This window comes from Danio rerio, chromosome 25 (assembly GCF_052040795.2).
Source record: "Danio rerio strain M-AB ecotype USA chromosome 25, GRCz13ab, whole genome shotgun sequence".
Taxonomy (NCBI): domain Eukaryota; kingdom Metazoa; phylum Chordata; class Actinopteri; order Cypriniformes; family Danionidae; genus Danio; species Danio rerio.
In genome coordinates this window covers 5535001-5554787 of record NC_141045.1, presented here as the reverse complement: position 1 = coordinate 5554787, position 19787 = coordinate 5535001, and the positions used below count along the sequence as shown (strand labels likewise).

The 19787-nt window shown below is 36.9% G+C and overlaps 1 protein-coding gene and 1 long non-coding RNA gene across 3 annotated transcripts in view; one reads left to right on the top strand and one right to left on the bottom strand.

Moving 5' to 3' along the window:
• zmp:0000001167 overlaps positions 1-19787 on the bottom strand; it is a 42772-nt gene that overhangs the window by 22924 nt on the left and 61 nt on the right. For both annotated transcript variants that reach the window (XM_087311416.1, XM_087311415.1), the window contains exons 1-4: positions 19542-19787; positions 5037-5167; positions 4647-4765; positions 1985-2141 (exon numbers count right to left, since the gene is read on the bottom strand). The exon at positions 19542-19787 is cut by the window's right edge and continues 61 nt beyond it. Coding sequence is in view for 1 of the 2 variants with exons in the window: in XM_087311415.1 (XP_087167541.1) it covers positions 1985-2141; positions 4647-4765; positions 5037-5167; positions 19542-19787 (653 nt within the window). In the remaining variant the exon portion in view is untranslated. The remainder of the gene's footprint in view (positions 1-1984; positions 2142-4646; positions 4766-5036; positions 5168-19541) is intronic.
• Positions 15577-19787, top strand: part of LOC147830759 (uncharacterized) — a 4284-nt gene continuing 73 nt past the window's right edge. The window contains exons 1-3 of the long non-coding RNA XR_015526139.1: positions 15577-15924; positions 16252-18365; positions 19261-19787. The exon at positions 19261-19787 is cut by the window's right edge and continues 73 nt beyond it. This is a non-coding gene — a long non-coding RNA (uncharacterized LOC147830759). The remainder of the gene's footprint in view (positions 15925-16251; positions 18366-19260) is intronic.

The following is a 19787-nucleotide window of genomic DNA, read 5'->3' as shown; positions in this document are numbered from 1 at the left end:
ATTTCATCCAACAAGTCAAAGCGATCAAAATCATCACTTCCTGGTCAACTGGTGCCAAATATCAACAGTTAAAACTGAATTTGCTGCAGTAGGAGAAGCTGCATCAATCTTCTTCATTTAAAAAAGGACTTGCGCCTCAGAGGGCAATCTTGACACGCAGTGAACCTGTGGTTGTGTTTGAAGGCATGAGACGCGGAGCACAGACGTTCTTGATTCTGTAGGTCATAAATAAATTATTACACTAAAACTGAAATGGTTTAGGCGTTTTAGAATGACCAAAACAGCACTTCAGATGTTTTACAGCCTGCTGGTTCATCCATTCACACACATTTTTATCATCACATGATCTCTCTTAACAAAATCACATGACCTTTTTAATGCGCATACTGGAATTTGTTTGGTAAAAGTGTTTCCAACGCAGTTTTTGCATATTTTTTCTTATCGAATAAAAAGTTTACCCTACTCACTTATGTGCATTTTTTTAAATTTATGCGCATCTTGCCGTTTCCGACAATTGTTTTTAATGTACATCCAAAATGCGCATAAAAACATAGGTGGATGGAAATACATTGATAAATTCGCAGGTGTTCCAAATTGTATATTAATCACACTCCAAACGGCAAAAAAAGGGCCTTCACAATTAAGAGTTCTGAAGGGTACAACTAATGGACACCCCATGATCCGTTGCACAAAGAAGTTCATTGGTATCGCACACTGCTTTACATTTGAAAGGGCTCAACCCTTATGCCCTAATCCCTGAGAAGATGTCACACCGGAGGGTAAACCCTTCAAAGGGACTAGGGCGTAGGGATTAGCCCATCTAAATGGAGCATTGTCAGTCATAAAGAATCAGTTGATTTGAACAAACTATTCGAATGAACGATTCAATGAATCACTGATTAATCCAGGGACTTGTCAAAACCTACTGGCAGTTTTACTGTCATATTTATTTATTCATTCATGACAGGCCAAAACTAACACAAAACACACTCCACAAATCTTTAAAATTTACGTTATTGAAAAAAAAAATTCATAAAAAAGTATCATTTATGAAATTATAAAAATTATATTCTCATTTACTGACAATCCACTTGATCAAATTTGTGAGAGTTTATCCTGTTGAACAAAAAAGACAACATTTTCAAAAATATTGGTATCTAAAAAGTTATCTAAAAACAAAACACTATGCAAGTCAATGGTGATCCTCAACTGGAAGTAGAACCAATCATTCTCTCTTCAACGCCTATCCGAGCAGCTCTTTTACTACATATTTTCTGTTTAGCATTCAGTGGCTGTTTCTCAATATGCGTTCTTCAGCGGTCTTGCGTCCTCGTGTTCTCGTGCAACGTCATCATCAGCTGCCCAAGTTCAGTTCCAATACTCAAGACCGCAAGTACGGAGGACGCGTGAAACTTCCCGGATGTGTTCTTGATATCGAGGACGCACTGATGCAGACTTGAGCACCGAACTCACTCTGGAAGTCCCAGAAGTCATTGCGACTGGAGGTGGGAAGCGCTGCATTTTATCTAGATTACTTATTAAAGTTTGGAGATATTACTTATTTACATCGGGAGTTTCCCTAAATGAAACGGTGAAAGTAAACATTACCATGAACATCTTAATAAAGGAATAAACACATTAAGGGTGTTTGTTTGCTGAAATTCGTATTAACATCTGTTTTATTCATATTGTGCAACAGAGATTTATAATGTTTTTATGCAAAATATATATTTTGAAAAGGGGAAAAACAATAAATCGTTGTATGAAGGCTGTAATGTTTAAATAATTTCCATTTAAAACACGTAAAGGTCACGTGACCATCAGGAAGAACGCAGCATCCCATTTCTCAAAGGACGCATTCTCTGCCCTCGCGGTCTCCTGAGTTCGTTCTTCTGAAGACACCTGGCAAGACCGGTCTCCAGAAGAACACAAGTCCGTTCTCTGCGTTCTTGGAATTGAGAAACAGCCAGTGTCTGGCACTTACTTTAACACCTCGATGTATCCTTTAGCAGCAGCGACGTGTAGCGCCGTGGCCTGTGTGTTGGGATGAGGAACCAGAGAACCACTTCCTGCCAACACGGTCATGGCATCCTGGAGCATCACCCGCTCCTCCTCTCTTCTGGCCTGATCCACATCAATACCTGAACATTCATTCAAAAACAACCACCATAGTGAATTATCAGACAGCGCAGGCCATTATTCAGATTCAGTGTATAACAGGAATATATCACTTATACTTCAATTCACATAGTTGCTGTAGTTTTTTTTTCTACTCTGACTCATTATTGAGTTAAGATGATTTTTGAATGAGAAAGCAGGAGGGCGGGGTTTGAGTTTGTCAGTGTGGATTTATTAGTGAATCTGGTGTGATTGACAGGCTGAGCCCACCCTTTTGCTAGTAAACACCAATCATAGAGGAGACATTGTTGATAAAGGAGAAAAATATATGTTTTGATTAAAGATGATAAATAACTACAATATTCATAAAAACACACAAAGACAAAGTTTGACGCTGGTTTGAAAAAGCAAAACCAAAATGTTTGAAAAAGCTTTTAATAAGATTGAAGATGGATGGAATTTGGTATGGATTGGATTTAGGATGGATGGGATTTTGGCTGATTGAATGGATGGTTGGGATTTGAGATGAAGGGATGGATTGGAGTTGGAATGGATGAATAGGATTTGGGATGGATGGATGGCTGGATGGATGGGTGGGATTTAAGATGGGTGGATGGGATTTGAAATTCATGGATGGATGAATGGATGGATAGATTGACACTCATTATTGGATGGATTGATGGATTAATGGGATTGGATTGAAATGGATGGATGAAAAGGATTGGATTGGGATGGATGGATGGGATTGAATGGATGGATGTGTGGGTGGATGATTGGATTGGACTGGGATGGATAGATGAATAGGATTGGATTGAGGAATAGGATTGAATGGGAATGGATGAATGGGATAAGGATGGATTGAGTTCAATGGATGAATGTGATTGGATTGGATGAGCTTGATGGATTGGATGGATAGATGGATCGGATGGATGGATAATGGATAGATATATGGATAGATAGATGGATGGATGGATGGATGGATGGATGGATGGATGGATGGATGAATGGATGGGATTTAACATTTACTGATGGGTAGATGGATGGATGTTATTTGAGATGGATAGATGTGTGGATTGTTGGGATGAAGGGATGGATGAATTAGATTTGGGATAGATGGATGGATGGGATATGAGATATATGTATGAGTGGATGGATGAATGTATGGGATTTGGAATGGATGGATGGTTGAATGGATGGATGGATGGATGGATGAGATTTGACATTCACAGATAGGATGGATGGGTGGATGGGGCCAGAACGGAATTTGAGATGGATGGATGAATGTATGGGATTTTGGATGGATAGAAGGGATTTGAAATTCATTAATGGATGGATGGCTGGATGGATGGGATTTGACATTTTTTGGATGGATGGGATATTACATGTATTGATGGATGGAGGATGGATAAGATTCGGCATTTGTAGATGGATGGATGGATGGAATTTGACATTTATTGATGGCTGGATGAGATTTAAAATTCAATGATGGGTGGATGGATAGATGATATTTGACAAATACTGATGGATGGATGGGTGGAAGGGGCATTGTTATCTGTCATTAGTTTACTCTGGTTTACAGGTTGGTTAACAAACTACTAACATGAATGTTATTTTATTGTATTTTCAAATAATTATTATTAGATAAAAGTCTTAATGCAGCACAACACAATTACAGTCAGTGACTGAGTCAACACTAGAGATATGAATGTCAAATCCCAGTTACCTTACGCCCGTGATGCGGGTCAAAATACTATGTGTGTACAATAAACACACACTGTTAGTCACATTTTAGTTCCAGAATAACAAAGACACACAGCCAATCACATCTGACGAGCTGCAGGAGGTAGTTTATAAAGTCCTAATGAACTTGTTGATGTGGTAAACTTGCATGCTGTTACAGTTAAAACCTGTTAAATCCATCTTATAACACACACACACCTTTTTTGAGCTACAGTGTGTGTGTGTGTGTGTGTGTGTACTAATGTTTTAATGAGATTTCAGCAGATGAAGATCAAACAGATGGAGTGTTTAAGACAGATAATGCGAGCCTTAATTTGCTCGAGAAATCTCACAGTTTAAGTTTTCTAGCTATACATGTCTATTTAACTTAATTTCTATTTTAACAATAATCCTACAATGATATATGCTATTATACTGTATTTGAATTATTTTTTATTTTTTAAATAATTTATTTTATTTGTTTTTTTTATTTTAATTCTTAGTTTGAGTTTTAGTAATTAATTTTGACAATATTATTATTATTACTAATATAATAATAATAATAATTATTATTATTATTATTATAATTATTATTATTATTATTATTATTATTATTATTATAATTATTATTATTATTATTATTATTATTATTATTATTTAACATTTCTCCCTAACTTTCATTTATTTCTAGATTTAATCATTTTTAAATCAGTGTTTAAATATTTAATGTAAGAAATGTCTACAATCTGACACTCTTCTTTCACTCCTCCTTCATTTTTTTCTCTGTCTGCAGGGTTCGATTGGCTCACCCTGCTTTTTAACCTCAGCCTTCAGCAGTCGGTTCATTGCATCCTCCGTGGCCACGTCCAGAGGAAGCTCTCCTTCGCTGTTCACTGCTCCGACATGAGCGCCATGTTCGATCAGGTACCTTCAGAGCAAACGGCACAAGGTGTCAACAAAAAAAATTTGTAAAAAAAAAAAATGACAAACTTTGCTTTTATTCTAGCCGAAATAAAACAAATAAGACTTTCTCCAGAAGAAAAAATATTATAGGAAATACTGTGAAAAATTCCTGAATCTGTTAAACATCATTTGGGAGATATTTAAAAAGAAAACTTCAACTGTATATATAAATGGGAAATTGTCAATGTTATTTATCTATTTTTGTCAATAAAGTCTGAATGTTGTGAGTTACTCACTTTGTGATTTGGATGAATCCACAGGAGGCGGCGGCGTGGAGCGGCGTCCAGCCCTCATTGTCTCCTCGGTTCACTTCACTGCCGTTCTCCACCAAAAACTGGACCATTTCTGCGTTCTCATCGATACAGGCCTAAGGACACAGAGAGAAACAGGCAGAGTTAAAAAAAATTACAGCAAATATAGGTCTCATATAGACCAATTACCATGTTTGTAAACATTCAGGATGCGTGCGCAGGGAGGTGGCAGAAAGCAACTGGGAGCCCCAGCATTTACAGCAAGGGAATAACATCAGATGCGGTGCAGAGTTTGTTGTTGTCTTAGAAATAAGATATATTACTTACCTATTATATATATTATTAACATAATGCTCACAGCATATTATAACAGCTCGTCACCCAGTGATAAGCACAGTGATTCAGCAAAATTACCGTTAAAGTGAGCGGCTTTCATCTGACAGCTCCATTTGCGATAGCACCCTCCCAATGAATATTGGATAAGACGAAATGACCAAGCATCCAGCCTGAAATATACAATCTCAATGAAGCTCCGAGTGATTTTACAAGAGAGAAGTTAAAGGTCTACAAGTCTTTAGATGCCAACAATTTTGTTCTTTGAAGTCATGTGCAATAAATATTGCTCCATGATGACCAGATTCAAGAGCTAAACACTGAGATTCCACCTAGCCACAGACAAGGAAACAAGACGGAGCTAATGTTATACAAGCCCTGGGTAATTAATCACCGACACGCAAAACGACTGCATTCTGACAGTGAACTTCACCTGTACGGCGGGGTATGTGAACCTACACATAGAGGTAAAATTGGTTTTATATTCGCACATTCAGACTTTCTCCTTAATAATATAATTTCATAAAAATATCATTTGCAAACTCTAAATAGCGAAATCATATTAGTAGCAGCCAATGACTATCAAAGTACAACATTGATCACAGTCAAATAAACAGTGCTAATGTTGTTTTCAAGTCACACTTGCAGGTTATTTCAGACCGAATATTCAAAGTGCCGTGGTAAACAATATAGGGAGTTTGTCACAAGTTGTCACTGAATGAATGTGTGAATATAAAACCAAGTTTACCTTAATAAACGTAACTTTCACGTTTCATTCTTAGCATTCAGTGTCCGCAGTTTAATTCACCACATGTAACTGTTTTTGCTAAAATCATTTCTGCAATCAAAAACGAGTGATGTGTCTGATACAGCATAGCGTGAACTGACCTGATATGACATAACAACTGCAGAGTCCAGCATTTCTAAATAGCTCCTCACTTCACTCAGCTCCCATTTAGCCAAATACGTCTGCAGTCGGTATTAAAGCAGTGTGTGGTAAAGTTTAAGTTAAAGTTAAGTTTTCTATTTTTGGACTTGAATTCGCCATCCTACCGCAAAACACGACATCTTTCCCATTGCAGCCTGTCTGTTTTTTGCAACCGGGGACCCGTGTGACGTCATATGTGACGTAGGTTGGTAATTGGTCTATAGACATTTTGGCCAAAAATTACACCCCTAACTATAGTTATATGTAGTGAAAACAAACGTGAACAAAGTTGATTTTACAGATTTTTGTCTTTGTGGCTTGTGAGCTTCGTTCATTACAGTCGAACCAATGAAGTCACATGACAATGTTTTGGACTTTGAACATCACCACTGCTATAGATGGTCAGAGAGCTCTCAGATTTCATCTAAAATCTCTTCATTTGAGTTTGGAAGATGAGTGCTAAAAAAATAGCAGATTTTTATGTGAGGTGCTAAAAAATTCCAGCTATTTAAATAACATGCAAATTCAGTCACCTTGTGTTTTTTTTATGAACAGAAGCTATACTTTACTATATTTGCCACTTTTTAGGTTTGTCCACACCAGGACGCTTTTCGTTTGCGCTTACCATCAGCGTTTAGAGACGTTTTTCCGTATTCAAACCCAAGTGATTTTCACTGCCATCGAGCATAAAAGTATGCAAAATTACTCCTTGACATTAGATGGCGCTATACAACTTTAAGCTTCAAAATGGCAAAATGGCTTCAAATGGCTGTGCAGATAGTATCTAGTGCTGTCTTGAGTATTTCCAGGACGTGTCACCGAAATCTGTCTGTTTTGCCTTGGAAAAAATGTCCAGAGTAAACTGCCATAATGAAAACATGACAAAGACATTTGACTATCTTGTTCATAAACAATGGTGTCAGGACTTTTCATCTTAATGACACTGACTCTTTCATTGACATCAGTACATGCTCTTGCTCTTTACTATATTTGCCACTTTTTAGGTTTGTCCGCACCAGGACGCTTTTCGTTTGCGTTTACCATCAGCGTTTATCGAGATGTTTTTCCGTATTCAAACCCAAGTGATTTTCACTGCCATCGAGCAGAAAAGTATGCAAAATTACTCCTTGACATTAGATGGCGCTATACAACTTTAAGCTTCAGACACCCACTTGTAACACAGAAGAAAAAGACAAAAAGTTTGAAATGCTTATTGTTAAAGTTAATGGCGATTTGAACAAGCATGGATGGTTCAAGCAGCAGCTCCAGCTCTAGTAATAAAGAAATGATTATTGTTCACCAGAGCAATAAGCAGCTCTTATTATCGTCTCTGGGCATCTTCTTCAGTGTGCGCTCACAATGACTGTTTTGCGCTTGTGCGCCCCCAAGTGCTGTTTACTGTAACTTCAGCAGCTCCGTGCATGTGATCAAAAGTGCCAATCTGATTGGTGGAGAAGGTTTTAACGTGATGCGTCAAAACAAAAAAAAAAAAACATGAGGCGTTTCTAAAAACAAAAATGACGGTTTTACGCCTGGCATTTGCAAGTTGGTGTGCACGATCACACTTTATTTAGTCACAAGGCGTTAAACATCGACGAAAAACGCAAGCAAAAAGCGTGCACAGGCCTTTAGTGTAACTTTTAATGCCAACTCTCAAATTGTTATCAATAAATACAATTTATGATCGCACCAAATGAGAAAGTAGAGATTTCTTTTCCTTTTTCATAAGATATATTCTTCCTGTTTTATAATATTTACAACAGATCCCGAAAAAGTCCTGTCCAGCGTGACGCTATTCTTTCTCTCCAATCTGAACTTCATATTACAGTTTTTCTCAGTGGCTTTGGTGCATTTCTCAACACTATTTACATTTGCACAACAGTTAATGCATTTCTCAAAACAGTTAGTCATTTGTGCACATCATAGTAGCAGTTTCTCATTCCTTCCAACAAATTGCAAATGCTTTTGGAGATGCATCAATTGCTTTCATACAACTCTCTGCTGTTTTATAACATTGTCATCTGCTTATGTCATGTCAGTCAACATGAAATAAACTTGTGAATGCTGAATAGTCAGTCCATATAAAACCAATAGTCCTTATTTCATTACTGGAGTCACCACATACAAAAATGTTGAACTGGATGTCAAAATCTGTCAAGCTAATTTTATAATTTACTAAATTTACTAATTTTCTAAATTGAACAATTTGGTGAATGATTTACAGACCTGTGTATGTTGTAGGTTCAGGTCCAATATGTGCTGCAATGTTGTTCACAGTTGTGCACAGCTCTACTCAAAGGGAGTTTCTATTTGTTGTAAATAAGTGTGTTTATTCGTTTGCACAATGCTGTGAGTTAACTAGAATTGTAAAGAGCAAATGCAGTAAACATGTGAAACATACATATTCAGTGTCTTGTACTCAGATACCTCAGTAAATGCAGTGATGTCTGACTTTACTGTAGTTTTCAAATGGCTGTGCAGATGGTATATAGTGCTGTCTTGAGCATTTTCAGGACGTGTCACCAAAATCTGTCTGTTTTGCCTTGGAAAAAATGTCCAGAGTAAACTGTCATAATGAAAACATGACAAAGACATTTAACTATCTTGTTCATAAACAATGGTGTCAGGACTTTTCATCTTGATGACACTGACCCTTTCATTGACATCAGTACTTGCTCTTGAGGAATGAGCTCTCCATTTTGAGCATGTGACATGCTTTTGCAGGTTATCATCTAGGTTTTGCAGTTTAACTGTTTTGAGAAATGCATTAACTGTTGTGCAAATGTAAATAGTGTAGTGAGAAATGCCCCAAAGCCACTGAAAAAAAACCTTAAGAACAAAGTTAACTCCTAAAACACCTTAAACTCATTTATGTGAATGTGTTAATGAACAGTATCTCATTTAACTGCATTTTGCAACTCAAAGAGGGTATTTTCAACTGCAAGGAGCACCGTAATCCAAAAAAAGATACCGACTTCTCCCAGAAAAGGCAAACATGTTGATAAGAAGATGAGACCAAGATGAGAGTCATTTTCCTTCAAACCATTCTTTTACAGGAAAAAATATTTATTTGTTTTACCATTATTGGATTTGTTGTATTTTATATTAAAAATGCAATAGTAAAAAAAGTTAATTCTGTTTATGTTTTTATTAAAAAAAAAATTTATTAAAAGTTCGAGGTCCTTTGCTGATCCTTCCTCTATCTCTGCTTCCCACACTTTCCTGTCTCTATATCTCCACTGTCCTATCAATAAAGGTGAAAAACCCCTAAAAATAATTATTAAAAAAAACACAAAAAAGTATTGATAAGAAAATCATTAAAGTACCGAACCGATAAGCAGTATCTATAAACGTATTAATACCATTAAAAACCCTAACGATACCCATCCCTAGTATGAACCCTGAATTAATCCTATCAAATCATTGATACGTTTTAACGATATTCGTTAAATATACGTTTTTACATGATTCTAATATTAACACGTATATTCTAGAAAAATTACAAAGTCTTCTGAGCTCAAATTCATGTAAATCTGTTTTAGAGACTCAAACTGAATATTAGAACCCTTTAAAATGTCATACAAACGGCTCTTTAATGCAGACGGGCCACATGTTACAGTGATTTCAGCACTGATAAAGTGTGTTTTCAGGCGGTTTGGGGGGGAAAAAAGGGACTCCCAGAGGAGCTGCAGGAGAACAGAAGGACACATTCATCACTCACTCTCATTGTGAGGAACAGCGGGACCCGTCTGTGTGGAGAAGGTGTGAAGTTCTCCATCGGGTCAGAGTGTGTGTTTGTGTGTGTGTGTGTGTGTGTGTGTGTGTGTGTGTGTGTGTGTGTGTGTGTGTGTGTGTGTGTGTGTGTGTGTGTGTGTGTGTGTGTGTGTGTATGTATGTGAGTGTGAGTCAGAGAGCGCCTGGTCTTCACTGTGACAGCAGCCGCTTGTCCTGCATGAAGAATGTTTTCCATGCGCTCACTGCACAACGACACACACACACACACACACAAAGAGAGAGAGAAAGAGAGAGAGAGAGAGTGAAAGAAAGAAAGGCTTTGGATGGAAGGCATGGAAAACGTAAAGAGCAGCGACTATATTTAATTCTGGTTACGAAGCAACAGCAGGACAACATGAGGAGCAGCAGCGGAGTATCATCGCACATACAAATATCATCACTGTCAGATAGAAAAATGTCATTATTACAGGCAATATGAATGTCTTAGTGGAAATAGAGTTGAGGCAAATGACAACGAATGCACGTTTATGTAATATACAAACAAAAAAGCATTGCCTTTTTATGTTGACAAGAAAAAAGAAGTGTGCTGTGCTTTTTATGTTGCTAGGCAACCACTGAATCTGCTGTGTACTGTGGACGAGCGCTGTTGTTGTTAGTTATAATTGTAGTATTTAATAATCAGTGCTTAACAATAAGGACTGCCCGCTGGGATTTGGCTGCGACTGATTGTCAATTGCGTGCTTTCTTGCTCAGAGGTTCGTTTCGGAACCTATCTTTTTTGGGCTTAAACTGAGCAGTGCTCGTAATGTCGAGCGAAAAAAAAGAAAGACAGCTGTGAAACATAACCAGCTTTGTCTTTTTGTAGGAAACACACTTTAGATCTTTTGAGGGTAAGAGGTTTTTGAGTTATTGCCGTCTATAACTGAATGTGTGTCAGGAATATCATAAACAAAACCAACTGAAGCGAGCTCATTTCTGGCGCCCCCCTGGATGTACAGCGCCCTTAGCATTTGCCTATGGTGCCTATGCCACGGGCCGGCCCTGAGTTGGCCGAGTGTTGTAAATACCCGCGCTCACCTCCCTCGCGACAGAGCGCATAGTAGATAAATGACGTGAGTACATAATAACCGGTTATGATTATTACTGAACCGATACCGAATCGTCCACATCTGCACCGCGGTGCACCGAAGAAACAATTAATTTTGACACCCCTAATGACTGTACAAAATTGAGCATTTGAAGTAACAGTAGAGCGACACACAGGCCTCATATTATTATTGCTGTTTTACCATATCGTCACTTCACACTGCCATTTTTGTCAAAACTGATTTACTGACATATTCTTATTAAATGACAACTTATTGTTTACATTTTAAGACTTAAAAAAAATATTGCACAATACTGTTTGCTATATGGATTGTAAAAACTTTGAAGCTCAATATCTCAGGGTGCTTTCACACCTATGCTTTTGTTTCGAAACTGGCCTCGTTTGCCCAGTTAGCGCGGTTCGTTTGGCATATGTGAAACCAGCATTCGCGTTAGGATCCGCGCCAAATCAATCGGTCTGAGATCGCTTGAATGAGGTGGTCTCGACTTGATTGAAACAAACTCTGAAGCGGATCGATTGCAGTGAGAAAGCGATACGATCCGAGCCCAGCTATATCACAGTGTTTTATGGATATGTCATAGGCATACGGCTATATGAAGAGAGAATAATGAGTAGGGCGGGAAGTTTCGGGAGTCTCCCGGATGCCCGCAAACGAGTGATAATCTCCCGGTAATCTTGCATCTCCCTCACGGTCGTCAGATACGTCGCGCACTCGTCCCAACTCTTTTGGTTTGTGAAATAAAACGCTAACCGAAATGAATTAAATTAAATAATGAGATTTTTATTTAAATGATAAAATAAATGCTGACTGAAATTAATCAAATAAAATAAAACAAAACTATACAAGTTGCCCTTTTGCCAATGCATTATTTAGAATTTTTTACTTAATGATATTGCAGGGCAGGAATAAGATATTATTAACAATACAATAAATAATTAAATAAAATAATAATAATAATAATAAAAGTGACACAAATATTGATTACTAAATGTTGTACTATAAAGGTAAGTCTGCGCAATGTGCAATATTATCAAAATGGGAATGATGTGCTAACCAATCAGCGTTCAAAACCAAAAATCTCAATTTCATAAATATCAATATTAATTCAACTTATCCAAAACATGGCATTCATTAATACGCTCATTTAATAGGCAATAATACAGTGGTTCAGTGTATTTTCAGTCAAATAAAAAGCAACCATGCTGCTGAAAGAAGCGTGAAGACTGAAAGGGTGTTTCTCATTCTTGTAAGACTGTTGAGAGCTCAATCCTGCATCTGTGTACTAAACCACTGTTTACTTTACCACCGTCATAAGGTTGTGTGTGTGTGTGTGTGTGTGTGTGTGTTTAAGTGTGTGTGTGTGTGTCGTTACCAGGATGTGACACTGATTCTGTCCAGAGCCAAACACACACACACACAGAGTATGTTGTGTTATTCAAGGGTAATATTAGTTAGAGGTCATAAAACTTTTTAAAAAGTCATAAAATCCTGCATTTATTTATGATGAACACACATATTTTACACATTCAAAACTTTGCATAGTGAACACACGCGTTTCAGATATATTGTTATTTAAAAAAATACATATTTGACCAATTGACATATTTGCTCTCCTGTATGTCACTTTAGATATAAATAAATGTCTAAACGAAAATACAAATAAATGTATGCCTATTTTAGTCACGTATTAACATTAACAAGCATATTAAATGACATATAACATTTCTATATATGGATACAATTGCAATATGCATATTATTATTAACTAACTTTTTTGGTCACAACCATAACGCACGTTTATTTCCCTCATTTAAAATATAAAACATGTTCACAGATTGATATTTTTCTGCTCCCATAACTCTCTGGTTAGTTGTTTTGGAAAATATAAACAGATGTTTCAATATAATGTTAACATATACTTTCTCTGAGAATTTACGTTTTCAGATGTCACATCCATAACGCTGGAATTGCTCATATGTTTATTGTGGAAATGTATTAATTGAAGTGACTAATTAATTTGAGGTGAATATCTGCTTAAATTCGTTTTCTTGTCAGCTTAGTTCCTTTATTAATCCGGGGTCGCCACAGCGGAATGAACCGCCAACTTATCCAGCAAGTTTTTAACGCAGCGGATGCCCTTCCAGCCGCAACCCATCTCTGGGAAACATCCACACACACACACTCATACACAACGGACAATTTAGCCTACCCAATTCACCTGAACCACATGTGTTTGGACTGTGGGGGAAACCGGAGCACCCAGAGGAAACCCACGCGAAGGCAGGGAGAACATGCAAACAGATACGCCAACTGAGCCGAGGTTCAAACCAGCGACCTTCTTGCTGTGAGGCGACAGCACTACCTACTGCGCCACTGCCTCGCCCATATCTGCTTAAATCTCAATAAATATTATATTTAACAATATCTATCAACATCTAATAAGCATAGTCATTCATTTGATATTATTTGTGTTTGTAAATAAATAAAACTGTACACTACAACATTACCATTACATACAAATACACTGCTATTTCAAATATATATTTACTATTTTAATTAAATAGTACTTCTAACATTTACACAGATCTCTTAACCAAAACACAGCTATTATTTCCACTAGCTAACATGATGTCCTCCTTTAGTTTGGGGTTAAACATGACCTGGAAAAACGAGTTGTGCGCTACATGCACGCAGTGAAGGCAAGCATGAAAACCGCACCAACATGAGACTCAAAGCTAATGTTCCTCAGAATCCCAGTGAAGCGGTGACATCATCAAACGGTTTGCAAATGTGTCCACGACATCATCACATCCTGTAGCCAATAGCTGCACTCGCCAAGACCACATAACCAACTGAGCGTTTTACATTCGTATTGTCATTCTGGAGACGCACGAAACGATCCATTTCAATACTCTTTCGCATTCAAAAGGCAGGGTTAGCTGATTTCTGAGAGAAACTTTACTGCTCAAACTAAAGGCTGAAGCAACAAAAGCCGAAAATAACTCCACCTAAACATGCAATTTAAACAATAACACAAACACAGCTGACGAGAAGAAAGAAAGAGGCAAACATAAACAAACAAGACGAATGAAAAGGGGCCGCCGTGAATTCCAGCCCTTCTGTGAGGCAGATATGAGGAAAGTCTTGCTATGCCAGTTCAGCCTGGATACTGGTATGTGGCATTCGGTGGCCACATTAGAGGTGACAGCCGCGGGACGCCCAAAACACTCCCTGGACGGCATTAAAACAACAGGAACCAGCCTGACGTATTGCAGGAACCTAACAGTAGACGTCAGTAGAGAATAAATCAAGATTCATTCACGCCATGGGAACTATTGTGGTGCAAAATAACACCACTAAAATGCAGGGACGTTTAAATAACAAAGTTTTAACTCATTCAAGGGCGGGAAAATTGAACCTTTTAAATAATGGGCTTAAAATAAATATGTTTACAAAAACAAACGGATTAGTTTTCCTTCATGTTCTCAGGCGCATCCGTAAAAAATGCCTAAAAATGCTGTTTTCTGCATGCCAGGCCAGTAGGTGGCGATATTAAACTGTATCTTGAGGAACACAAATGGTTCTGAGGTTCGATAATGGTATTGTTTTCAAAATTATCATACTTTGGTGGTGTTTATACACAATTTTTAACAAAAATTCAAGGATTTCTGCTGTTTATTTAATATGGGACTGAAAACACAAATCTTTATAAACGATTTTCAAAAACGTATGCTTACGGGACAAAATTTTTGTACACATTTTTTACCTACAGAAGGCAAGATTATTAAAATGGTTATTATTTCTAACTAATCTGTGAAAACTACCCCCCCCAAAAAAAAAAAAACGCTGTATTCTGCCAGGTCAGTAGGTGGCGTTATCATTCTGTATCTTGAGAAATGCAAACAGTTTTGAAGTTCGGCATTGGCACTGTTTTTGAAAACTTGCACATTAGGGAGGTTTACGCAACACTATATTCAGCTAAAATAGAAAACGTTTTAAACAGTTTTGCTGTTTATTTACCGTTGACTTAAACACATAAACCTCAATAATAAATGTCTTTCAAAAAGGTATGTTTTTATGTATTAAAATATTTTTTTCCCACATTTTTTGTAGAGATGACAAGGTTATCAAAATAAATGCAATTCACACTAATATTTGAAAACTACCAACTATGAAGCATTTATGCAACACTATTTAAAAATAAAATAGAAAACGTTTAACATTTCTGCAGTTTTTTTAACAACCACCTGAAAACATGAACCGTAATAAACTATTTTTTAAAAGGCATGTTTTTATGACAACTATGAATACAAGTTGTTTTCCATTGCATTTTTTCCATCAAGATGCCAGTACCAAAATGATTCCTATTCACACTAACCTACGAAAACTACCAAAAAAAAACTATTGGCCAGGCCAATAGGTGGCGTTATCACTCTGTATCTTGAGAGATGCAAAGAGTTTTGTAATTCACTAATGACATGGTTTTAAAAAAACTCATATTTTGGGGGTGTTTATGCAGCGCTATTTTCAAATATAATAGAAAATGTTTTAAACATATCTTCTGTTTATTTACCGTGGCCTTAAAAATATGAACTGTTATAAACAATTTTCAAAAAGGTATGTTTCCATGACAAGTATGTATTAAAAGAATTTTTCCACAATTTTTTTTTTTTGTACTAAGGGCAACGTAATCAAAATTAATCCTTTTTACACTGATCTGCGAAAACTACAAAAAAAAAAAAAACGATGTATTCTGCCAGGCCAGTAGGTGGAGTTATCATTCTGTATCTTGAGAAATGTTAACAGTTCTATAGTTCGGCAATGGTATTTTTTTCCGAAAACTTGCACTTTGGGGATGTGTACGCAACATTTTTTTAAGCTAAAATAGAAAACGTTTTAAACATTTCTGCTGTTTTTTTTTTAAAATATGAACCGTTATAAATATTTTTTTAAAGCATGTTTCCATGGCAACTATGTACTTAAAGCTGTGTCTTTTCCATTTTATACTGTCAAGATATCAGTGGTGTCAAAATCATTCCTATTCACACTAATCTGTGCAAACTACCAAAAACGCTGTTTTCTGCCAGGCCAGTAGGTGGCGTTATCATTCCGTATCTTAAGAAACGCAGAGTTTTGTAATTCACTAATGACATGGTTTTCAAAAACTCATATTTTGGGGGTGTTTATGCAGCGCTATTTTCAAATATAATAGAAAATGTCTTAAACATCTCTCCTGTTTTTTACAGTGGGCTGAAAAATATTAACCGTTATAAACAATTTTCAAAAAGGTATGTTTCCATGACAACTATGTATTAAAACTATTTTTTCACACATTTTTTCTGTACTGATGACAACGTAATCAAAATGAATCCTATTTACACTCATCTGTGAAAACTACCAAAAAACACTGTATTCTGCCAGGCCAGTAGGTGGCGTTATCATTCTGTATCTTGAGAAACGTTAACAGTTCTGTAGTTTGGCAATGGTATTTTTTGCCGAAAATTTGCACTTTGGGGATCTTTACGGATCTTTTTTATTTTTTTCAGCTAAAATAAAAAACGTTTTAAACATTTGTACCGTTATAAATGATTTTTTAAAAAGCATGTTTCCATGACAACTATGTACTAAAAGCTGCGTATTTTCCATTTTATTCCGTCAAGATGTCAGTGGAGTCAAAATCATTCCTATTCACACTAATCTGTGAAAACTACCAAAAAACAATGTTTTCCGCCAGGCCAGTAGGTGGCGTTATCACTCAGTATCTTTAGAAATAGTTGTGTAGTTCACCAATTGCACTGTTTTCAAGCACTTTGGGGAGCTTTACGTAACACTATTTGCAGCTAAAATAGAAAACATCCTTCCTGTTTATTTACACGGCCTGAAAACGTGAACCATTAAAAACGACTTTCAATAAATTTTATGTAACAATTGTTTTTTCTTTCAAATTTTTTATTAATAGATGACAGTGTCGTTAAAATTATCCCCATTAACTATAATATGCATTTATCTGCACTAATCGGCAAATTGCTGCATTCTTCCAGGCTAGTAGGTGGCGATATTACTTTGTAAAGAAGCTCTACGTGTCTGTGCACACACAGGCTGCATCCGAAACATGCATACTTCCATACTATATAGTACACTAAAATCAGTATGCGGGCCGAGTAATATGTCCGAATTCCTAGAATTCGAAAATCAGTATGCGAGAAGTACCCGGATAACTTACTACTTCCGGCGAGAATCTGGAGTGCGCATCCTATGCACGCTGCGCTATCCCATGATGCCCCGCGAGAGAATTCATGAATTAGAGTAAAGCGACACAAGTAGGTCACGTGATCATGACAAAATGGCGGATGTAGTACGTCCGAATTCCATTTATACTTTTCACATTCATACTGTATAGAACGCACTTTTGTAACGGCCGAGTAGTACGTTTAAATTCAAATGCAGTACCTACTGAGGAGTAGGCGGTTTCGGACGCAGCCACAGTCCTACACGTAGTGTGTCATTCTGTTTGTCTGAATTATGTAGACTGAACTCGTAATGTGAGCTGATGTCACAGCACTTACGAAATCACGTTTTCGTAGTTTACACATAAATGATAATGGCACTATGAAAAATGTTTTCAGACCAACAAAAGGACAGTCAGTGTAACGAATAACAAACACGTACGTTTTGCACGTTTGTAGTCATTAAAACATCCCAAAAATGCACATAATCTACAAATATGTGAAAACTGTGACATGACCTCATGTGAATGTGTTATGAGCAAGTACAAAAACAAAATGAATTACTGAAGCAGATGTGTGGTGTTTTTAGTGTTACATTGCCAACTACTGGCCTGGCATGCAAAATACAGCTCTTTTTTTCAGATCTGTGTTTTCTACAGATAGTTTGACAATATTGTCATCCTTTTTCAGTACATCACTGTCCTTTAAACATGGCATAACATACTGGAAACAACATTTTTTTTGTCCAGTGCTTACTGAGGTAAAGCTATTTTTATATTGGCACGTTTGGACTTTATCCTAAACATTATAATTTAAGAAAAGCATCCTTTGCAAATTCTAAATAGTTCAATCTTTTTAAAAGCCAATGACTATCAAAGTGGATTATTTGCAGTCAATTAAATCAAGCTAATGTTGTTTTGAAGTCTTTCTTACAGACAGAATATTTAAAGTAGCATAATAAACAATACAGGGAGCGCCACAAGTAGGCATGGGCCGCTATAGGTTTCAGATATAATAACCTTTGATAAAAATATCACGGTTTACACAGTGTTTACTGCTGTAAAACAATTTATTTTTAAACGTCCCATTTAACACACTATATTACATTTTAGAAAACATTTATAGTATTTTGCAACAGTAAACATGTCAGGCTACGTAATTTAAAAAAGCCATTGACTTCTACTATCACCTTTAGCTTCAAAAACACAGATCTCCTTACAACACATGAAAACACACACACACAAAAAACTTTACATATACCTTAGAAAGGGTATAACAAAATATTTTTGCGGTTTTAATACCTTGACTCTTCTAAACCGCGGTAAACCTTGAAACCGGTTATCGACCCATGCCTAGTCACAAGTTGTCACTGTTCAAAATGAACTACTTTAAAATTAACTTTAGCTAAATTCAACATTGTTTTCATGTGACAAGGAACCCCTAAAACAAATGTTCCCCTTTTGATCAATGTCAAGTTCACCAAAAACAAAAAAACAATAATAATATCACGTTTTTGTCTTGGCCAAATTCAGTCACACTAAAAATACATTAATCATGTAATGTATAATCCCCTAAATACGTTGGAAAACATTAATTAAATCGTGTACTCACCCATATATCTTTGCAAATGATAAAACGAGTTTAATATTTGATATAGAATACAGTATGATTTCATAAACTATCAATTCAGAGCTAATACATATAAGGGTTGGGAAGACATGATTTAACCCAGTTAATCCAAAATATTCCTATTGTTTATCATCTCAGACATTCTAATGAGGTAAAGTTGATTTCAAATTTGCAAATTGGTTCAGTGACATGATCCCTATATTGTTTACAATGGTAATTTGAATATTGGGTCAGAAATAACATGCAAGTATGGCATGAACACAACATGAGCACTATTACTTTATTAGACTTTGGTAGTCATTGGCTGCTAATTTAATTCTACTATTTATCAAACAATACTTTTCTGAAATTATTAAGGAGAAAGTCTGACTGCGCAAATATAAAACCAACTTTACCTCAGTAGACATCCCTACTTGTCATCATCGCCTCAACAGTTGAGAAGTGCGCAGAGAAAAGTTGGTGAACTCTGGCAAAAAGTTTCCAAAGTGAGTCAAACTTGAGCGTAAAGAAGCGGAGATGTTCGGGATACCTGATGGAGCGCCGTGAGTCCGTCTATATTGGCGTGGTTGATGTCTGCTCCCTGCCGCAGGAGCTCCGCCACCTCCTCCCGGTCCCCGGCGGAGCAGGCGGCCATGAACACTGCACCCTGGGCGAAGCGCACTCGAGCCCGTCGGTGTCCCGGGGCGACGGAATGGCTCCTCGCCTCCGCCCCGGTCCGGTCCGTCTCTGAGCCCTGCCACCGCTGCAGCTGATCCTGCCTCCGCTGCTTCGCCGC